General features: G+C 42.0%; 1 protein-coding gene and 1 long non-coding RNA gene across 6 annotated transcripts in view; one reads left to right on the top strand and one right to left on the bottom strand.

The window, feature by feature from the left end:
* The first annotated feature begins 2,889 nt into the window (after window positions 1-2,889).
* Window positions 2,890-19,534, top strand: LOC129654686 (uncharacterized). Of its 2 annotated transcripts, XR_008715565.1 has the most exons (4): window positions 2,890-3,023; window positions 6,458-6,576; window positions 19,075-19,198; window positions 19,476-19,534. It is a non-coding gene; the product is annotated as an uncharacterized LOC129654686 (long non-coding RNA). The 2 variants fall into 2 exon arrangements; XR_008715564.1 differs by lacking the exons at window positions 19,075-19,198; window positions 19,476-19,534 and adding an exon at window positions 11,293-11,429.
* KCNN3 (potassium calcium-activated channel subfamily N member 3) overlaps window positions 13,253-21,401 on the bottom strand; it is a 172,439-nt gene continuing 164,290 nt past the window's right edge. For 3 of the 4 annotated variants that reach the window (XM_055584115.1, XM_055584117.1, XM_055584118.1), the window contains exon 8: window positions 13,253-20,232. In XM_055584115.1, the coding sequence (XP_055440090.1) occupies window positions 19,936-20,232 (297 nt within the window). In that variant the 3' untranslated portion in view covers window positions 13,253-19,935. The remainder of the gene's footprint in view (window positions 20,233-21,401) is intronic. The other variant, XM_055584116.1, reaches the window with a different exon arrangement.

The following is a 21,401-nucleotide window of genomic DNA, read 5'->3' as shown; positions in this document are numbered from 1 at the left end:
GCAGACGAGGAAACTGAAGCTTGGAGCTCTTCCATCTCACAGAAGGTCACCAGCTATAAGCACCAAAGTCAGCATAAGAAACCCAGGCTAACTGAGTCTAAATCCAGCTGTTGGGTACTTATGCTGTTCTTGACCAAATAGGACATCCTTTGGCAGGGCTTCTCTTCCTCTTGGAAAACCTGTAAGGACCGCTTTCTCCTTCCTCCTTAGTGTTCAGGAGTGTCTGTCACATGCTCAAGGTCAAAGTCCTCTGGATAAAAGTTCTGTTGGTAACTGAAGAAGCAGGGATGTCATTTATGGGCATCTCTTTTGTTTCCTAAAGTCTGAAACCACATTTGAGGCTTCCAGGGTGTACCTTAAGCTTTGCCCTGCTTTCCTGAATGTTGGGTCATTCCTTCTACTTACCTTAGATGGTGCATGCATGCATGCTGAGTTGCTTCAGTTGTGTCCGACTCTTTGCAGTCAATCCTATAGACTAACCCTCTGTCCGTGGGATTCTTCAGTCAAATATACTGGAGTGGGTTGCCATGCCCTCCTCCGGGGTATCTTCCCATCCAGGGATCAAACCCGCATCCCTTATGTCTCCTGAATTGGCAAACATGTTCTTAACCAGTAGCGCCACCTGGGAAGCCCACCTTAGGTGGTACTACTGCCTATAATGCCAGCCAGCTGTACTAGATCAGAGGAAAAAGCTGACATATGTTGGGTGCTGCTTTATTAACAACTCTGAAAAACTATGAAGCATAACAGGTATACAAAAGAATACATTTTGTACAGGTGAAAGAAGAAGAATAAAATGAACGTCTGTATCTTAACTACCTGGATTGAAATATTATTTAGAAGCTTAGAATTTCCTGACACCCCTCTTCAGTCCCATCCCCCATCCTCCTTTCTTCCCTATGACACACCAATGTCTATGTCTTTAAGAAGGATATCATTTAGTTCTACTTGGTTTTGACTGTCGTATCACAGGCACATGCAATGTGTATTCTTCCTGGGCTGCTTTCCCTCTTAATATTATGTGACCAGGAGTCATTTTCGCTGGTGTTACCTGGTTGTAGCTCACTGATTTCATTTTCACTGCTGCATAATATTCCCTCATGTGACTGATTCTCCATTATGTTTCTGCTCATTCTATTCTTGTTTGAGGTTGATGCCAGTGGCATTTCGTTTGCTTGTTTGTTTTACAAATAATACTGGGTCATTGGATATGCAGATTCTCAACCAATCTAAGCAATGACAAATTGTTTTCCAAAGTGGTTACACCAATTTATACTCCCACCAGTGGTGGGTGACAGTTCGTGTTGCCCCACACACTTAGAACCTTTGGAATTGATGTTCAATTTCACTCTAGTAGGTATGATAGTAACTTCTGGTTTTGTTTGCATCTCCTTGATCACTGGAAGCTGACCACATTTTCAATATGTTTATGGACATTTGTGGCTCCTTTTTCTGTGAAATTCATGTTTCTTTCTTCTTCTTCCCCCTGCCACCCCTGCCACTTTGGTTTATGTGACTTTGTTGTACAGGTTGTAACTCCCTTCTCACTTTAAAAAAAAATATGGGATAGAAAGCCTTAATATACTCAAATTTGTCAGTCATTTTCTCTTGGTTTGAGCTTTTGGAGTCTTGCTTAAGGAGTGATATCTACTGTCTTCTGAAAGTGTCATGTTTTTCTTTATGTTTTTATTTCAACCAGCATTAATTTTTGTGTATGAATTTAGATAGTCATTGTTTCAGTGCTGTTCCGTGAACAGTCCATTTTTTCCAACTGATTTACAAGGCCATCTCGATAATAGATCAGATTTCCAAAAATGTATGTATGTCAGCTCTCAGTTGTGTTTCGTTGTTTAATTTGTCTTTCTCTCCCTACACAAAGGCCACATTACCTTAATTAAGAGAGCTTTATGACAAACATTCTTGATATATGGCAAGTCCTCCTACCTGCTCTCCTTCAGAGATGTCAGGACCTCTTTGTTTCTGTATCAATTTAACATTCAATTTGTCATGTTTCACACACACCCAAAAACCTGTAGATTAATTTGGGGGAGAATAAACATATTTACAATCCTGAACTTGAATATTTTCCCATTTAAGTTTTTTTAATTGTCCTTTAATAACATTTCATAATTGTCTCTCTAAAACGCTAATATATATTGTTGGTTTATTGCTAGATTTTTAATATTTTTGGATGCTATTATAAATGGTTGCTTTTGTAAAATTTCATTTCCTAGCTTCTTATTGATAGGGTATCAATAAGAATAATTAATTTTTATTGATTGAATTTGTATCCAGCAACCATGCCGTCTGATGAACTTATCTCTAATGATTTGTTAATTTATCTGTAATAGTTTATCTTCAGATATTTGGGGGGTAGACAAGCAGACAGTCATATCAGCTGCAAATAATGACAAAAATTTTTTACTTTCTGCTCCTTTCCCTCTTTTCTACAGATACTGCACTGCTAGCAATTTCCCTGCAGAGGTGGTAATAACAGGCATCTTGATTTCACCATTAAGTGTGGTGTGCGCTTTAGGAAGAGATCATTTGTAGATATCATTTATTGGGTTAAGAAAGTTCCCTTTGTATTAGTTTTCTATTGCTGTACAACAATTTGTTCAAAACAACACATATCTATTATCTCGGTTTCCATGGGTCAAGGGTACCCAGCTTAGCTGGGTCATTTGTGCAGGGTCTCACAGGGTAAATCATCTTGCTGGCTAGCTTGCAGTCTCATCCGGAGGCTCAACTAGGGAAGGATCGTTTTTCAAAGCTCATTCATACTGTTGACAGAATTCATTCCTTTACATGACTGAGGGTTCTGGCTTTTTACCCGCTGTTGGCTGCCCTCAGGTCTGACAGGCTACTTGCTCCTTGCCACAGAACCCTTTCCAAGGGCAGTTGACAACATGCCTGTTTGCCTCTTCAAAGTCAGCAGGAGAACCTCTCCGTCCACTAGGATGGGGTGGACATAATCACAGGAGGGACATCTTACCACCTTTGCCATCTTCTATTGGCTACAAGTAAGTCACAAGTCCCACCCACACTCAAGAGGTGAAGGGTATACAAAGGCATGAATCATGGAGTGATTGCTGTTGTTCAGTTGCTAAATGATGTCTGACTCTTTGTGACCCAACGGAGTACAGCACACCAGGCTCCCCTGTCCTTCACTATCTCCCGGACTTTGCTCAAACTCATGCCTAATTTTCTGTGTTTTGTTTTCAATTAACCAATGGTGATATTAATTAATTTCTTTTAAAGGTACTATTTATTTAAAAATGTTTATTTATTTATTTACTTGGCTGCACCCAGGGCCTTGGGATCTTTTAGCAGCAGCATGCAGGATCTTTTTAGTTGTGGCATGCAAATCCTTAGGGCTTCCCTGGTGCCTCAGTGGTAAAGAATCTGTCTGCCATATCAGGAGATGCAGGTTCAGAAAGATCCCCTGGAGAAGGACCTGGCAACTCACTCTAGTATTCCTGCCCAGGAAATCTCATGGACAGAGAAGCCTGGTAGGCACAGTCCATGGGGTCTCAGAAGAGTAGGACACAACTTAGTGAGTAAAACAACAATAAGCAACACGAACTCTTAGCTGTGGCGTGTGAAGTCTTAGTTGCAGCAGGTGGGGTCTAGCTCCCTGACCAAGGATCAAACCTGGGACCCCTCTGCATCGGAAGGATAGAGTGTTGGCCACTGGACCACCAGGAAAGTCCCTAATTAATTTCTTTTAAAATCTATTATAATTAAATGATCTTTATCCTTTGATCTATTAATATGGCAGATTTCATTATTTTTCTAATATTAAACATTCTGGGGACAAACATTTTAATTATGTATTCTCCCCCATTTATTTCTAGATTTAGTTTGATAATAGTATGTTTAGGATATTTGCCGGAGAAGGCAATGGCACCCCACTCCAGTACTCTTGCCTGGAAAATCCCATGGATGGAGGAGCCTTGTGGGCTGCAGTCCATGGGGTCGCTAAGAGTTGGACACGACTGAGCGACTTCACTTTCACTTTTCACTTTCATGCATTGGAGAAGGAAATGGCAAGCCACTCCAGTGTTCTTGCCTGGAGAATCCCAGGGACGGGGGAGCCTGGTGGGCTGCTGTCTATGGGGTCGCACAGAGTCAGACACGACTGAAGTGACTTAGCAGCAGCAGCAGGATGTTTGCATCTAAAGTCATAAATAAAATTGGTCTATAGTTTTCCATTCCTGTACTGTCCTTATGGTTCTGATATCAATGCTGTGCTAGCCTCATAAAATGAATTGGGAAACAGCCCTTTTGTTGTTGTTGTTATGCTTTGGGAAAAGTGTATTAAGATTGAAATTATTTTGCTCCTTGAATATTAGCTAGAATTTGCTACTAAAATCATCCAGGCTAGGCATTTTCTTTGTGGGAAAAATGGAACCATTTACTTACTTATTTTTAATGATTTTATGATTCTATTTTTAACCTATTTTTTTTTTGAGTCAAGTTTGGTAAGTAGATTTTTTTTATAGAAATCTATTTTTCCATTTATTTCCAAATAGCTTCCTATTATCTTTTCAGTGATTATAGCATCATTCCTAAGATTGCTTTGCTTTCTCTCTCTCTCCTGCTCCTCCCTTCCTTCTCTGACTCTTTTTGTTCAATCTTGCTAGAGGTTTATCAATTTTAATTGTTTTTTCACAGGATCAACTTTTGAATTCTTAAAAGTCTCATCTAATATATATTTATTTTCTACTTAATTTCTGCTCCTGTCTCTATTTGCTCATTCTGCCTTTAATAAAATGGCACTCAACTAATTTTGAAATGTATTTTCATTACAGTTCTGTTTTACATATTTGAAAATTTCTATTATGATTTATTTTTGACTCATGAATTATTCATAAGTATGCTTCTTAATTCCCAAAGGACATTCTTTTGGTTATAATTTTTTTTTTTTTTTTTTACTGATTTTTAGTATATATTACATTGTACTCAGAGAATGTTTGTATGGTGCGTGTGTGCGTGTTCAGCCACCTCAGTTGTGTTCAAGTCTTTGCCACCCTACGGATTGCAGTCTGCCAGGCTCCTCTCTCCATGGGACTCACCAGGAGTGAGTTGCCATGCCCTCCTCCAAGGGATCTTCCTGATCCAGGGATTGAACCCATATCTCCTGCATTAAAGGCAGATTCTTCACTGCTGAGCCAGTGGGAAAGCCCCTGTTTGTTTGGTACCAGTCCCTTAAAATGTGTTTATGGCTCATTAAATGGTTGATTTTCATTAATGTTCCATGTACTAGGAAAAGGTGTAATTTTATGATTATTAAGTCATTCACATTTTCAATATTCTTTCAGAGTTTTTTTGCATGTTTGATCTACCCTTACTCAGAGAGATGTGTTAAATTTTCTCTCTATAATTGTGGGCTTGTTGGTATTTTGCTCTAGTTCCATAAATGTTTGCTTTATGCATTTTGGGGCCAAATGATTAAATATATAAATTCAGAATTGTTATAATTTCTTGGTGAACTCAATGCTTTTTACATTAAATTATATTTCCCCATGATATTTATATAGTTACACCACTTTGTTTTGGTTAGAACATACTTGGTGTAGCTCTTAAAATTTGTATGTTCAATTTGTCTTTATGTTTTCGATGCATCCCTTATAAATAGCATTTATTGATATCCGGGTAATTAAAAACATTGGGTCTGACAATCCTTTTCTGTTGCCTAGAGCATTTAGTCTGTTATTTCGTTGTGATTATGGAAATAGTTGGATGTATTCATTCCATTTTGTTTTGTCCTTTTAAAAATATTTATTTATCCATTTGGCGGAGCCAGGTCTTAACTGTGGGATCTTCAATCTTTGTTGTGGCAGGCAGGACCTCTTAGTTGCAGCATGCAAGCTCTTATTTGCAGCTGCTGGGAGCTAGTTCTCCGACCAGGGATTGAACCGGGGCTCTCTGTACTGGGAGTGCCGTCTTAGCCTCTGGACCACCAGGGAAGCCCCTTGTCATTTCAACTTGTTCCATTGTTTCTGTGTTTTCCCTCCTTTTGAATTGATTTTTTCCCCTCAGCTTTTCAACCTCTACTAATTTGGAAGTTACAGACTCCGTTTCAACTATATAATTGATTATAATTTTAATTGTCTAACTCTGAAGTTATCGATATTTACCTTCCTTCCAAGTGATACCCCAGGTCACTTTTACTGCACTCCTCTCCCCCACCTGACTGATGAATCAGTCTGCTTTGGTCTTTTCTTTCTGTGAATACCTGGCTGATTCATGTAACAGCATCTCATTCTGTATCTCTCCGTCTTCCATCACCCTTATACCCTGGTGGTCAAGGTACACTCTAGAGTCAATTTTGGCATTTCCAATGTTCTTGTTTCCCTGTTTAGTTTTTGTGTTTTAAACTTTTTAAATGTCAGAAGTACTGAATAAGCATTTCCATTTAATTCTCATTCTTGTTATTCCTCTGGGGAATCAGACGTGCACTGAAGATTGGTTCTTCTCCACAAGGACTCTTTACGCTGAATGTGGCTGAAAATCCCTCATACTTCATCATAAACCTGCAAACTTCATCATAAAGCAAAGTTACCAGCTCAGGTAATTAGAAGAGTCAGTGGCTCCAAGGCCCCCATTTCTCTCTTCCTTTCCTCTCTGCCTTCTGTGGTTTTGGCTTCATGTTCCATGTGTTGGCCCCCGACAAACCCACCCTCTTCCCTCATGAAACAAAAGGGGACATCAGTTCCTGACGAAATCTGTACACCACACCTTCCAGGGGAAGACTGTTTGTTTTTTTCTGATAGCCTCTGCTTAAGCCCTCACTCTGAGAGTCATTTGCTCATGTTGGCTTAATTTGGGCCATGTGCCCATCCTTTGGGGAGGGTGATGAGTTCCTCTGATTGCCCTAGCCTGCCTTGGTCTTCCATGGGTCTGGAAAAAGAATTACTTCTACCCAAATGCATAGTGGAGATAGGGAAGGGTGTATTCACCAAATTAAAATCCAGTACCATGGGCTGGAGATTGGAGGGAATGGATGTCCTGGAGGTAATGAATACTGTCCTCCATAGCTTTCTTTCACCACTTTTCTCAAAAAGAACCAAAGATGTCAGCCCCTCTTGTGGATGTTCAGGCAATACTAGATGATTATTTTCTCATCTGAACCAAAACCAAACAGGATCTTAGGTTCCCGAATTTCTGAGTCAAGTAAACATTGCATTGTCATCCTGAGGGAAAAAATTCCCTAGGAAATCTTAAGTATAAATCTGTTAGGATTCCTAATTTCTGATGCTCAGGCAGAGCTATGTATCTACCTTCTCATTCCAAGAGGTGGGAGGTGAGGAGGGTGTTAGAAGAAAGGGCAATTGAATCACGGTGTACAGGCGCTTACAGAAGACCTGACATTTCCCTTGATGAGTGACTGAGGTGTGGGTGCCCCACTGCTATATGTATTCTTTCTTGAGAAATACTTGATGGCTTTTAAGTGATACCCCAGTGTTGCAAAGTAGGAGGTAGAACAGATTTGGAAAGAAGCCTTACCTAAGAGGAGAGGAAATGGCATGTAGGCAGCAGTAACATATTGCATTCATGTTTTTCACCTTTGGTTTTCTAGGGGACAGGATTGCATTTTAAGAGATGCTATTAAGTGTGACTTGTCCCCGGAAAAAAACAGTGTAAATTTCAAATTCACACTACAAAAAAAAGATTAAGCTAATTTTGGCTAATATTCATGTACTATTTGTAGCAGTGACTGGAATAAAGATTAATAACCTTGACCACCCTTAGCATAATCCACTGTAATTCTGGATATAAAATTGCATCATTTTAATAATCTAATTTAATGTCTCCTAACCAGTGGGGGTTCTTGTAGATTTGCAAGTATTAGCTCGAAATTCTCTAAACTAAAGGCAGATAACATTGAAGATGATCAACGTCTCTGGAATATGAAATACATGATGAATTAATTTAGCCAGTCACAGTATGCATATCTTTGTTTTCAATGAGAGACTGATAATATGGTGTGTGTGTGTGTGTGTGTGTGTGTGTGAACATGTATGTGTAGAGGGAAGCAGGGCATTTTATTTTTAGCTAACATTTGCAAAATTGATAACTGACTAGAAGGCTGAATCTGGGAAGAATGTGGTGAGGTTCTGGGCAGGCCTCAGCTTTCCACACCGGCACAGAAGGCATTCTCAACATGGGGTGACAGCGTTCCAGTTCAGTTTCTGCCCAATTAGGCAGAAGTTCTCTGATTTTGAGCCAATCACTTCTCTTGCCCCTCCATTTCCTCTGTGTCAGGTAAGGGACAGGACACAAATTTCCCGGATGCTTGTGTAGTTTTTCTATTCCCTTGGTTGCTGTATTTCTGTCTTACCTGCAGGGGGCAGTCTTACTCAGAGGGCCCCGTATTTAGCAGGATTGCCCCGTTCTGAGAACTGGGCCCACTTTGGGGTTCTAAGGTCCCTTTCCCCCAGTTTTCATAGCTATGCATAATGTAATAACGGATCAAGTTTTCTTTAAGATAGGGGTCATTTTTTTTAAAGGTTAAATATAGTTAGGAAAGGATCCATGAGTGTGTCACACGGCAGGTTACCCTGTTTTTGTGTTAGTTTAGTGAGACATCTGCTATCAAGGGCAACGTGTTTTTTTCAAGTTTAATCTTTTTTGCCAAATGAAAAATGTTGGGATGGCCCTCCCCGAATCCTCGTAGAGACCTAAGGCCAAAGAAAGATATGCCCCAGACAGACTGTGTGTCAGGAGAAAGCGGAAGGCCGCAGCAGCCAGGCAGAGAAATACTGAGTGAATAATAACCTGGCAGCATTGTTTGCCAATATGTGTTGAGTTGAATGCAAATTAGCACAGGTTCATGGGTCCAGAACTGGAAAGAAACGAGGGCAGGCTGAAAGGAATGGAGCTTCAAGCAAATCCCCATCTTAATACAAATCTCGCCCTTTCTGCCCCCTCCCCAATGGGCTCCTTGCCAACTCGGGAGGGTAGTGATCCCCGGGGGCGGGGGGCCACTGGCCAGGCTGGACACCTGCGGGGGTCTCACTTCAGCAAGCTCTGGATCAGCCTTCAACTCTGAGAGCCCTTTAGACCCCCTGGGGGCTTCAGGGAAATTCCCCGGGCACCACCCCAGACTCTGCCTTCTGAATCTCAGGTCTCAGGGGCACTGGCTTGAATGTTTTCAAAAGCTTCTGAGATGCTTCTAGTGTAAAACCAAGACTGAGAACCTCTGCTCAGATAAATGGACTCACCGTACTGTGTAACTGCCTGATCCTTTATTTGAACATAGCTGCAAGCGTACTTTATCACACATCAGTGTGTCTATGCATCCTCATTGATAACAGTCGCTTACCTCCGGCACAGTTCTCACTTTCTCCCCCACGTTGTTAAAACTGGGTTAGATACTAAACTCATGTTCGCTTCTTGGCAGGGCCAATCTCTTGAGTCAGGCACCGCCATCAGCACTAAGGCAATGCTGACCTTGATTAAACAAAAGAGGCAACTTTTTCCAGGGGGCTCTGTTTCCAACCTAAATTAAGATTTCCTCCTTTAAAAATTCCTGTTTTCACAACTGCAGACATAGGGAAGAAGATAAAGGAAATCAGCCGCTTGCGTTTTTGGTTTTGTGTTTGAGTCAGTTCCCTTCCTGTTTTTATTTAATGCCATCATATCAGCATTTACCAGAACATTTTTATAATGCCCCTTCTCTCCAGCTTCAGTTCAAGAGGAAGTGGCAAAGGCCACAGACTCAGCTCACCCTCAGGGGCACAACTCTCACACTTTGCACAAAGAAAGAGATGTCGTCTCCCACCCAGACCTCCAAACCCACCCACCATTTACATTCCAAGCCTGGGTCTAGGCATGTGGTTGACATATATTCTTGGTCTTCTTCACAACGGTGGCCAGCAATAGAATTTGAGCCATTAATTTCCATTCTTTCCCAAATGTGCTGAAAAGTCTTAGGTTGTATTTTCAGCTTAACTCCTGACTTTGATAAGTTATTTGCTGCTTGCTTTTCTCTAGCTCAATTTTCCCATCTGAATAATGGGAATATTTGTCATCTACCTCACAGGGTGATAACTAAATTATTGACATTTGAGGTCCTTGGATGAAAGTTATTATTGTTTTTAAGTATGAAGTATTGTTGTTTTGTAATCACTGGGTTGGTAAATGCATTCCTTCAATAAGGGATTTTGGAAAGAGCTTTAAGTAATGAATGGCTACAGAAATATAGCTAGATATTTTTTGAAAATATTTTAACTGAGAAAAAACCCTCAAATATTAGATACTGGTTTTGAAAGTACCTAAATTGCGTTTTTCTTTTTCTTCTTCTTTTTTACCTAGAGCTACAGAAAAGTTCATGGGGAGAACAGTATGGTATGGGGGTTTCAATTTGGGGAACTTGGTTTGCCAAGCCTTTTAAAAAAATTAATTGACTTGACTGCATGCATCGGGTCTGAGTTGCAGCACACGCAAGTGGAATCTTCCAGGGATAAAACCCACGTCCCCCACACTACAGGGCGGATTCTTTACCACTGAGCCACCAGGAAAGCCCTGCCAAGCCTTCTTAATGACAGTTCCACAAATGCGGCTGTAGCAGTGGGACAGCTGGAGAGACTGGTTGTCCTTCTGGGCCCCTCTGATATTTCGAAGTGTCTCTTCTGATTAACACCGTGAGTGGGCATTGCCTCTCTGGCCTGGCCCTGGCTGTCATGAGGGCATTGCCACTTGGGCAGGGAAATGGAGAGAAGACTTAGTTGATGTGAAGAAGTAAAGTGTTTCCTTGAGCTCATGAACAGAGCCATGGGAACCATGGGACTCTGCCTGGGACTCTGGAGAGCTTCTAACCAGAGAGGCAGGTCCCTTAAAAGCTGTCACACCATAGAACGAGATGACCTTTGGTAGACAGGCTGATCGATACAGATGATTGTGTTATTGTAGAAAGACAGGGAGCAGGAGCTCTAGAAAGTTCACTGGGGTCCCTTGGTTGGCCATCTTAGAGTCTCACCTGGTTCAGGGAGAGAAATTCCTACTTGTCCTTCTGTGAGTGCTACTAAACGGAAGCAGTATTTGTTTGGCTAGTCTCTAAGTCATGTCCAACTTTTTTTTGTGACCCATGGACTGTAGCCCGCCAGGCTCCTCTGTCGATGGGACTTCCCAGGCAAGAATACTGGAGTGGGTTACCATTTCCTTCTCTAGGAGCTCTTCCTGACCCAGAAATCGAGCCCATGCCTTGGTTGGCAGGCAGAATTTTTACCTCTGAGGTACCTGGGAAACCCAAGCAGTATTTGAGCCCCATCTCCTACAATTTAGTCTTTCAGATGACAACAAAACCATGCCTAGCTCATAAGGACCAGAGCCTTCTGATGCTGCTGTGTGAAGAGAACTTGGCACTACAGTGAACAAAAGGTTTGCTGTTAAAATGGATTATAATGAAATTACAAAATCACTGTAACCACTTTTACTTAGGCAGTCCTGCAGAGGGAGAACAAAGCCACTGAAACAGAAAAATGGTTCCCGCAAGCAAATTCAGTTTCCTTTTTGGCGACCTGAGAAAGTTGACCACAGTTCCATTCAAAACCTTCAGGCACTTGACTTTTTATATCCTTTACCTTTTTAATAAAAAGTAAAAAACAAACAAAAAAATACATCAATGTCCTGGATAGAACCTCTCTATGTAAAGGTCTCACTGAACAAATAAGCATAGGACCAGACAAAAGAAATGGAGCTGCAAATAGCAATATGATATCTTACGAAGCACTTATATATGTATGTATATGTTATATATGAATGTGCAGGGTATATGTGTGTGCACCTATGTATGTATAAATATGTAAATATTTGCCTACATATGTCACACACACACACACATATATTTATACTGACCTCTTTAGATTGAAGTCCAAGGCACTTTTTACAATGAACAGGTTAAAGCCATTAATTCAGAACATAACTGTTTCTGGGTACATATCAATTTATGGCGCCAATATCACAGTTCACACCTTTCCTTGCTTACCTCGGAGTGTCTGGTTGGTGTAACGAATAAGAGACTTGGTTTAAAGAGAGATTAGGAATGTTTCTAGATGGTCAAACTAACTTCTCTTGCTAGTTTCCCCTAGGGAGGAGAGTTCCCACTGATGGGATGCTGAGTTTCTCAAGGGAGGAACACAGATGCAGCTATTTCTGCATTATGCTGAGCAGGGAGCCAGGTGGCCTTCCAGGGGACCTGGCCCGAGGAACCACCTGATATTCTGATGGCCCTGCCAGCATTCGCTAAAACGAAAACCTTAAAAAGGTGCTTTGAGATGGCTCAAGGCTAGGAAGCGAGTACTTTTAAAATAAGACTGGGAAAAGACAGCTTCTTTGTATATACCACTTGAGCTATCTGACCTCAAGAGGAATTTTAAGGTGCATTTGTTTTTATCATCATATGGGACCTTTACTTCATCAAAGAATTCTATACATGAGGGTCAAGGAAGAAATAGTTTGATTTTATGAATAGTAATAATGTTATTTACCATTGCTCTGTGGTCAGGACAGTGCTTACAATTAATATGTATACCACATGGGGACCTTGTTAAAATGCCTAATATGATTAAGTAGATCTGGGATGGGGCCCGAGATTCTGCATTGCTAACGAGTTCCCAAGTGATGCTAATGCTGCCGATCTGTGGACCGCACTTTGACTTAACAACTGTGAGCATATAGCTATATGCCTGAATTACTGTCCAAAGGTCCCATTTCCCCCAAATCAGGAATTTGTATTGGTTTTCTTAATTCTAGATGGAATAATAACTTTGAGTAGAAAAATCAGAACACTCTCTATAAACGTAGAAGTCTTCGTCTGAGAACAGCTAGAAGGAAAAGCCAAAAGAGACAGTTCTATTTAGTAGCAGAAAAGTATTATGAGACAAATAAATGACCACCAGTACATTCATCAGTCAATTATAAAATTGAGAATAAACTAATTTCCATTATCAAGTGAGTAACTTGCTAAAAACAGGTGCCCAGGAGTTCTGATGGCTTTAATGGAGCTCAGCGAAACATGTAACTGAGGACCAGTATAGAGACTGAGAGAATTCAGCTCAATAAAAATACAATGTGTGTTCAGGTACACACGGCTGTATTTCACATGGATAACTAACAAGGATAAACTGTATAGCACAGGGAACTCCGCTCAATGTTATGTGGGAAACTGGATGGGAGTGAGTTTGGGGGAGAAGGGATACATGTATATGTATGGCCGAGGCCCTTTGCTGTCCATCTGAAACTATCACCACATTGTTAATTGGCTCTACTCCAATACAAAATAAAAGGCTCAACGAATAAAAAAGAAATAAAAAGTGTCTCCAAGTTAGCTCTCAGCCACATGAGCAGATTGAAGCTGGGCATTTAGATATTCCTCTTTTGGATGGCATGAATAACATCACGGAGGCCCCAGCCTTACCTATATTTAAGCTCAAATAAAATGGAAGTGTGAGAGGATTCCAGCCTTTCTCCCAGGAGAAAACCTACTGTTTTGCACTCTCAGTACATCTGTGTGAATTTTCAGAGATTGTGAAGGGAAGAGATACACTCGGTTGAAGAATCTATCCTGAAGCTACTTGGTGTGCACCTGTGCAATATTTTACCAATGTGACAACAAGCAAGGGTCCTCCTTGGGAGGAGGCCACTGATTCCAGGAAACCTTCATTCCATGACCAAATGCATCCTGTTTTCATCTACAAATAGTCCCATGGCCAAAGGAGGGAAGTGAAAAAGTTTACACATGTGTCTCAACTGCTCTATCAGAGAAGGAAGGACATCGATATCGTAGTTGCTGAAGTAGAAAATTTGTCACAGTTTTGCCAATAAAGGAAAACATCTTGATGGAAACTCTTTCTTTCCTCCCAGCTAAACTAGCAGAAAAGGAAGCCCAGCTCTTTGCATGTCCTGCCTCCTCCCTTCATTCCCTTAGGAGCTGTCCTCCATGTTGTGGTTAAATGTGTGGAAACCTGGCTCCCTGAAGGAGCCAACTCGGAAAAGCATAACTGCCCGCTGGGCTCTCACTGGACCCCCAGGGAAATGGAATTCCAATCCCAGTTATACTCTGACACAGAGAAACTTACAGTGCCTAGGATTCTGACTCTTTTGTGTCACAGGAGAACAAGACCCTTCCTTATGCCCCATTCTACCATTGCCAAAGGAAAAACTGGCTGAGTTTGAGACAAATCATTTATGTAATAGGGCCTTTGCATTTAGATAGAAAGAGCCTGCCCTTTAATTAAACTGGTTTGCACAGCTACTAAAGGAGTGATGGCTTTTAAAATCTCTTCTGAAATGGCTTGAAAGAATTTAGGGTAGAATTAGTCTTCTAAGTGGGGTATAACGTTCTTTTATCTCTATTAGGTCTCAGAGAATTAGAATATGGCAGTTCAGGAGGCTGAGGACCCTTGGTCTGGGTGTCAGGCAGTCACTAACAGCGATGTGTAATCAGAAACAGTCGTTGGGAGGGCAGGTTGACACTGTACCTGCTAAAGACTAATTTGATACAAAATGTTAATTGAAAGTTACAATATATTTTATAATATAGCAATATATTTCATATTTAAAATAAACTGTTATACTTTCTCCTATCATTAAAAAATAGCAAGCAGTACAGAGGCAAGATGCAAATTCATATTGAAGCTCATCTGATTCTGAATATAAACACATCAGTCTCTGAGTTCGCCATGGATATATTTCCTCCATTGACATCCTGCTGCTCCCTCTTGTTGTTCTCGTCTGGTCAGTGCAGAATGGAGTCTGGGACCAATACTGAGTTGTTGCGCCATTAAAAAGTGTGTCTGATGAAGGTAGATCAGTCCTGGTTGAGGTTCAAAAACTGAGACAATATGATACAGCTAGAGAATGTTGTTTATTCCCTGTCCTCCTTCTGTGAACTTTCATGTTGGCTGTTCCGATCAGATTGACATTTGATTTGTCAAAAAAATTTTTTTGGCTATAAATTCAGCATCTCTTTGGGATCTGAACTATAGGTTGGTATTGGATTTTGTGCTTTTCCTCCATCAGCTTGGTTGGTCACAACGTCTGTTTTGTTTGTCTCAACACATGGTCCAAGCCCAAGAGTACAGCTTCCAGAACACGTTCCTCAGGTGTGTAAACAACTGTGGCAGGGCACTTGGCACCTAGATTTGGAGGTCATACGTTGACGATTTGATAACGGTTTTGTTCAGAGGGAACTCCAGTTCATATTTGGGCATTTCCAGTAATGGCGTAAGGAAAAAGATCACAGTTATTTTTTTTTTCTCTATCTGTATATATTTCTATACCATTCCACTGAGAACTTTTTAATAAGCTTCAGTCTATTTTAGGAAAAATCTACATATTACTTGTCTGACAGGAGTTTAGTGTTAATTTCTATTCATGCAGCTTGGCACAAGCTTCCAGGATGAAGAGCAACTCACCTATATTCTACTACCAGAGGCAGACACTTAATATTGCTATCCCTGTAACATTCCTTTCTTAGTGGTATCAGTGATCCCGTTCCCACAATGTTTACTTTGGCGGCAGCAGAGAAGGAAGGGATACTGTCCAGGGTGTCATTAAGCCGACCGACTGTAGCGAAAGGATGGGAAGGGAAGAGGCTGCTCCCGCCTACCAGGAAGCCATCAGGTAGCTGTCTAAGGTACTGAAACCGAACGCGTGCAGAGTCAATAGGGGCAGCAAAATGATGACGTCCGAGCCTTCATCTGCTTCTAAGCAACATCTAGGGAAGTGGGATGACTGCAGAACGGGGGATATATTTTACGATTTAAAAGCAGTAACTTTTAAAGAGCAGTAACCTGCTGGTAGTACAATGACTTCACAGCATCTCAATTTGGTGCTTTGATGCTAGCCGCATCATGGGTTCTGGAATGAAACACTGATTCTTAATTTGGGGTGCACTGTTTGATGAGGTGCACTCTGAAGGAGGAGAGAGGTCTTGGGACTATGTGCTAATCCCATGCTTCTCTCCCTGCTAATTTCACATAGGTCAATATGTAAGAATTACTATTTGGTAACTACTGAGTACATTCTGAGGCAACACCAAAGTGTGGACTAGACAGAGTTGGTTTGGGCTGGTGTTGTTGACAATAGTGATTCCATTTTAAAATCTACTGAATACTTCACACTTAAGAATGTTAACTGTTGTCTTCATTTTAAGTATAGAGAAATTGAGGTCTGAGGTGGTTCTATTCATTGGCCAAAGATGTGGATCCAGTGTCAGATTTTTATTTCTTCTGATTCCGTATCTCTAGATTTATTCTCTTCCATCATGATTTATTCATAAGAAATTATAAAATATCAAAGGGGAAAGCCCTAAATGTATTAGAATCATTATTTCTTCAATATTGTTTCCTCCCAGCCTTTAATATGCAACAATGGTTTGCACTTGCTCCACACTTTAGGATTTGCTTGTGAATACATTCTCTATACCTTCTCACTTAGGAGATTATTGTTACACCACTGGTACTTGCTGAGGTCAGAAGTTAGTGGTGATTCAAGGCCTTGCCCCTCTTGCTCTTTTGCATTGTATTATACCTTTCTAGAGATAAGATGTCATGAAGTTACATATTATGAGGATGGCAAGAGCAGTTCATACACACTTTATGATCATTTATTGATGATGATCACACATATGTGGCCTTTGAGCCAATGATGCAGATTTTTATTTGGACTTCAATCTAAGGAGGGGTGAGCCCCTAGTCTGGTATAACTTACCAACTGATGTTCTGTCCTGAAATCCCACTGAGATTAGTGGTCTTAAGTAATCATATACATCCCTGCCTTTACAGTACATGAAGCTATAATATGGCTTAAGCAATGAGGGGGTGGCTCTATATTTTTAATTCAAGTGTCTAGATATTTTAGGGGATATCAGAGTATACTTTGATCTGACACTGAGTTAACAGAAAGATTATAGGAGGGGCTTGGCCACTGGGTCTGACTTCCAGAAGGGGGAAGAACTCAATCAGTTCAGTACTGGAGTGAGGTTACCATAATTAATTGTTTTTTTCATATAGCCAACTCTTGAGTAGGTAATTAAATCTCCTCTACCACCAAACTTGAAATTACAGGACAAAAAGGTGTAACATGAAAACCCACCCGGCCCCCTTTCCATCTGACTGTGATGCTGAGGCGCAGTGGACTCAGCCAAAAGAAGGGCTGTAGGAAGGAAACGGGTGGGTGACATCCTGGATAATCAATACCTAAGTCATCAAAGGTTGATTGTACTTGCAGGAGAATAGGTAACTTCCCCACCTAAAGCTGAAATAGTGCAGAGGAGCAGCGTCCCATTTACCACTGGAGGGTCAAAATGCGAATTCGATCATTTTCTTTTTTTGAAGAGTAAGTACTCTTTTCCCAAGGAGAAAAACCTTACTTAGCTACTGCACTACCAATAGGTCTAGTCACACTACAAACTTTGCCTGTGTGTTTCTAGGATACCAGTGACTGCTGTTGCTGAAAGTATCTCCAGACACTCTCTTTGCTAGTGTTGCTAGCTTGGTCATTAGGATTTACCCAAGTGAACAGCATTAGTGATGGGTTAAAGAAGAGCCACCCATGGACAACAATGGGTCAGTGACAGTCTGCACATACTTTTTGAAAGGAGGAGTAGCGGTGGAATCTTGCATGCCATTTGTTTGAAATTCAAATTAAATCCCTACATGTGCACATGTGCACACACACACACATCATGGGGCTACCTGGGAAATGGGAAGAGTGAGTAGGAATTAAGAGTTGAGGGCTGCATTTAGATGATCACAATTGGCACGCTCAGGTTGACCTGTGAAATGAACTAATGCCACAAAGAAAACACATGGTTATTTCTTCTGCTTATCTGTCTGTTTACACTTTCAGCTGTCACTGAAAACAGGAGCACCATTCTTGGGACATAAAAAAAGATATGGATCTTTTAGATAATCGATAGGTAAAATAACAAGTTAAAAAAAAAAAAAGCCAGCAGTAAGTGTGGCATCTATGGTATACAGAACCACCAAGGAAAATGCTCAAAGGAGTTATTGAGATAAAAGTGAGGCCATCGAAGGAAGAGCAATAGCAATACAAAAAGATAAAAGAAGAAATTTAACAAGAGACCAGGTCTTCTTGAAAGAGTGGCCTTCCTAGGTTGTCTACCTTTTGCTGTCTGATTATTCCCTTGTCTTTAGAAGACCAGGCCCAGAGCTGTAGAAGTCTCCACAGCTAGACTCTGCTTTCAAAAAGGTGATGCTGTCCTGGGATACCCCACAGGACCATCATCCACACCACAGATGACATCCTTCATTTTACCCTAAACAGATGAAATGTTCCCTACAGTATCATTTAAGTCAGAAGTCAGAAGAAGTCAGGCAGAAGTCAGAGACCTTGGAATGAGAAATGTGATGACTAGTTGGATGGTTTTCACATCACAAGCATTATGTATAGTTAGATGATGGTATGAGAAAAATATCTTGCATCCGGATGCCCTGTCCTCACAATGCCTATCATACACTGGATCTGGATGTTTCTGGAGCCTCTTGAAGTTGGAGAAGTATTACAATAATTTTCGCACCGAGATAAACGTGGCACAATAGGAATAGGCTACTGACAAATCTATGTCACCTTATCTTACCCACAGTGTTCTCTAAGGGCTCCCTTTATCTTCAGAACCTTCCACTTTGGTGTGGTTTTAGGTCACATAGAAGGGACCACCTGGGTCACTCATTCTCACTTCTCCTCCCAGCTCTCATGTGAGGCCCTTGACACCTTTGTACTCTTAACATCGGGGGCTGGAAAACTGTTACTGGATAAACATCACTGAACAAACCCCCAGACAATACTTCTATTCATGAAGGTGTCCTGGGATTGCACCTATTCACACATGTGTGTGCATGCGTGCACAGATCCTCTTCCTCTGCCCTCATATCCATACACCTGATCATGCACTCCCATGGAACACAGCTTGTTTGGATACGAGATAAAAACTCTGCAGAAGCTGTTATTTTTAGAAGGCTGCTTATCTCTCCAGAATGCCAATTTTGGCTTGTCATTCATCTCAGAGCAAGCACGGTGTACCCTGTTTTGTATTTGAAGGGACCTGCGTCTTCAGTGAGGCTCCGAATGTGGCAACACTGGCAAACCCCACTGAACTGACAGCACCCACATCCAGATTCAGACCAACTCAACGTGCATTTAGAGAGTGCCTACTGTGTGCAGAGTAAGGTACCAGGTCCCTCTTTACTTGGGTCAAGTGCAAACAAGAGAAGACCTGGGTTGAATGTGGGATGTGTGTGTGTGTGTGTGTGCATGCACACGCTTGCAAATACATGGGTTTATATGAGTATTAATATTGAATGGAGAGTCTGGCTTTTTATTCATCAATTTTTCTTTCAGTCTAAATTTCATGACTGTGTAAGGGATGGGAGGAAAGAACATCTATTTTGGCAAGCTGTGGACAGCTCTCTCTTACTTTTGTCCTCTGGGGGCTTCCTTAGACAAAAGGAAAGGAAAGCAGTGGGCTGGAGGACCCCAGGGGTGAGGAACCCATCTCCCAAGCCTGATACCACACCCTCCCTCCAGCGGGACCCTCCAGGCTGGCTTCACTGTTGGCTACTTCAGTGCATCTGACCCCCCACCCCTCCCCACGTGAAGACCTGAGATTGAACGTGGATTTCTGTTCTCCACCAACTCTGCAGCAAGGGCCCTGCCAGAGGCGTCGCTTCCTGTCATCTCCTCTTCCTGCTCCCAAGTAGAGGCACCTAAACAGAGATTAGATTTCTGGTTTCAAGGCATATCAAACCAAGCACGCTGAATGAACATGAGTTAGTTAATTAGCTCGGTGTCTCTTCTTTACGATCCCTGGTCTGAAATGTTCCTTGATGGCAAAGTGACCAGGAGAGAGTTGATTTGCATCTTAAGACCTATGGGTAATGCTTCTGGAGTGGGGAGTTTTATTTAGCAACTGCTTGAACTTGTGTATGGGGTCGGAAAGGAGGTGGAGCTGACCCCGATCGGGCTGTCGGAGAGTGGGGTGTGGGTGGTGCCCACCGCCACGCTGACGCCCCGGGCCTCCATGAGGGCAGACAGGAGCTGCTGCTGCTGCTGGCGCAAGGTGTCGGCGATGAGCAGGGGCAGGGAATTGAAGCTGGCGGTGAGGTGCTCCAGCTTAGACTCCAGGCTGCCGATCTGTTTCTCCAGGTCTTCGCTCCGATCATTGAGTTCTGTGATCAAGTCATACATGACGTTCTGCATCTGTTTGGGGAGATGGAGAGGTGAGAGGTGGGAAGACAACAGGTCATTACAGGGGAATCTGTGATGAGAAAAATGAGATGCTCTGCCAGATGACAGTGGAAAGACCACTCTCCAGGGACCAGCTTCCACATCAGCTGTGTCTGCTCTGGCCAAGGATGGAGAAGCCGTTTACTTTCTTAAAGACATGAGGCTCCTGGCACGGTGATTTTTATGTTGTTATTGTTTTATTACAAAAAGAATGCATATTACGTATAAAAATATATTAGAAAATAGGTAGGATGGAAAAGCAGCAGCACTTCTGAAATAGAACAAGTCCCTAATGTGTCCTCCGTTTCTAACTGCATCCAACCTCTCAGCTCATACAGCAATGATACCTACTGATTAAAAAGAGACGGCTCTGAGGCAGGGAGTGGACAATGCAACAGATTCATCATCGGTAGGCCAGGGTTCAAGTACATGTACGCTGCTCACTAACAGTGCGCCCTCCCTCAGGTCCCTTAAACACTCTGAACCTTGGTTTCCTTACAAAATAGAAGTTAATAATAACTACACATAGTAATGAAGTCATTGCTCCGCCCCCTGCTCACTTTCAACACCACCGCCAGAATGTACGATTATCTGATGATACCGGTTGCAGTGAAAGGGAGCTGCCTTGCAGAGATTATAGCGCCTCTCCTGCCTGGTCAAGAACGGACATCGCCTCAATTTGGGACACCCCTGAAGGGCCAGTCCACCTTGGGAACTGCCGTGGGCCGGTCGAGGACTTTGTCTATCGTATCATGGCTCAGACTCTCTTTCTGCCACGTTCTACCCACCTCTCTCTCTGACAGGTACGGTCCTGACACTGCTCCCCAGTAAACATCCTGCTCTCGTGCCATCTCCCAGTGTCCCGGGACCCGCCCATCACCAGCACTCACCCCATACACATCCCATGGCCGACAGCCTCACCTCCTCTAAACCTCCCTTAAAAATCACCTCCCCACAGAAAGAAAGGGTGGGACAAATTGAGAGAGTAGCACTGACATATACATACTTCCATGTTTAAAGCAGATACTAGTGGGAAGCTCTGTATAGCATACAGAGCTCACAGCGGTGCTTTGTGATAACCTAGAGGGATGGGATGGGGGCAGGGGGGAGGCGCTAAAGGGAGGGGATACATGTATGCATAT

The sequence above is a fragment of the Bubalus kerabau genome, chromosome 6, assembly GCF_029407905.1.
Source record: "Bubalus kerabau isolate K-KA32 ecotype Philippines breed swamp buffalo chromosome 6, PCC_UOA_SB_1v2, whole genome shotgun sequence".
Lineage (NCBI taxonomy): Eukaryota > Metazoa > Chordata > Mammalia > Artiodactyla > Bovidae > Bubalus > Bubalus kerabau.
Note: the sequence above shows the minus strand (reverse complement) of the source record. Positions and strands in the feature narration are given on the sequence as shown.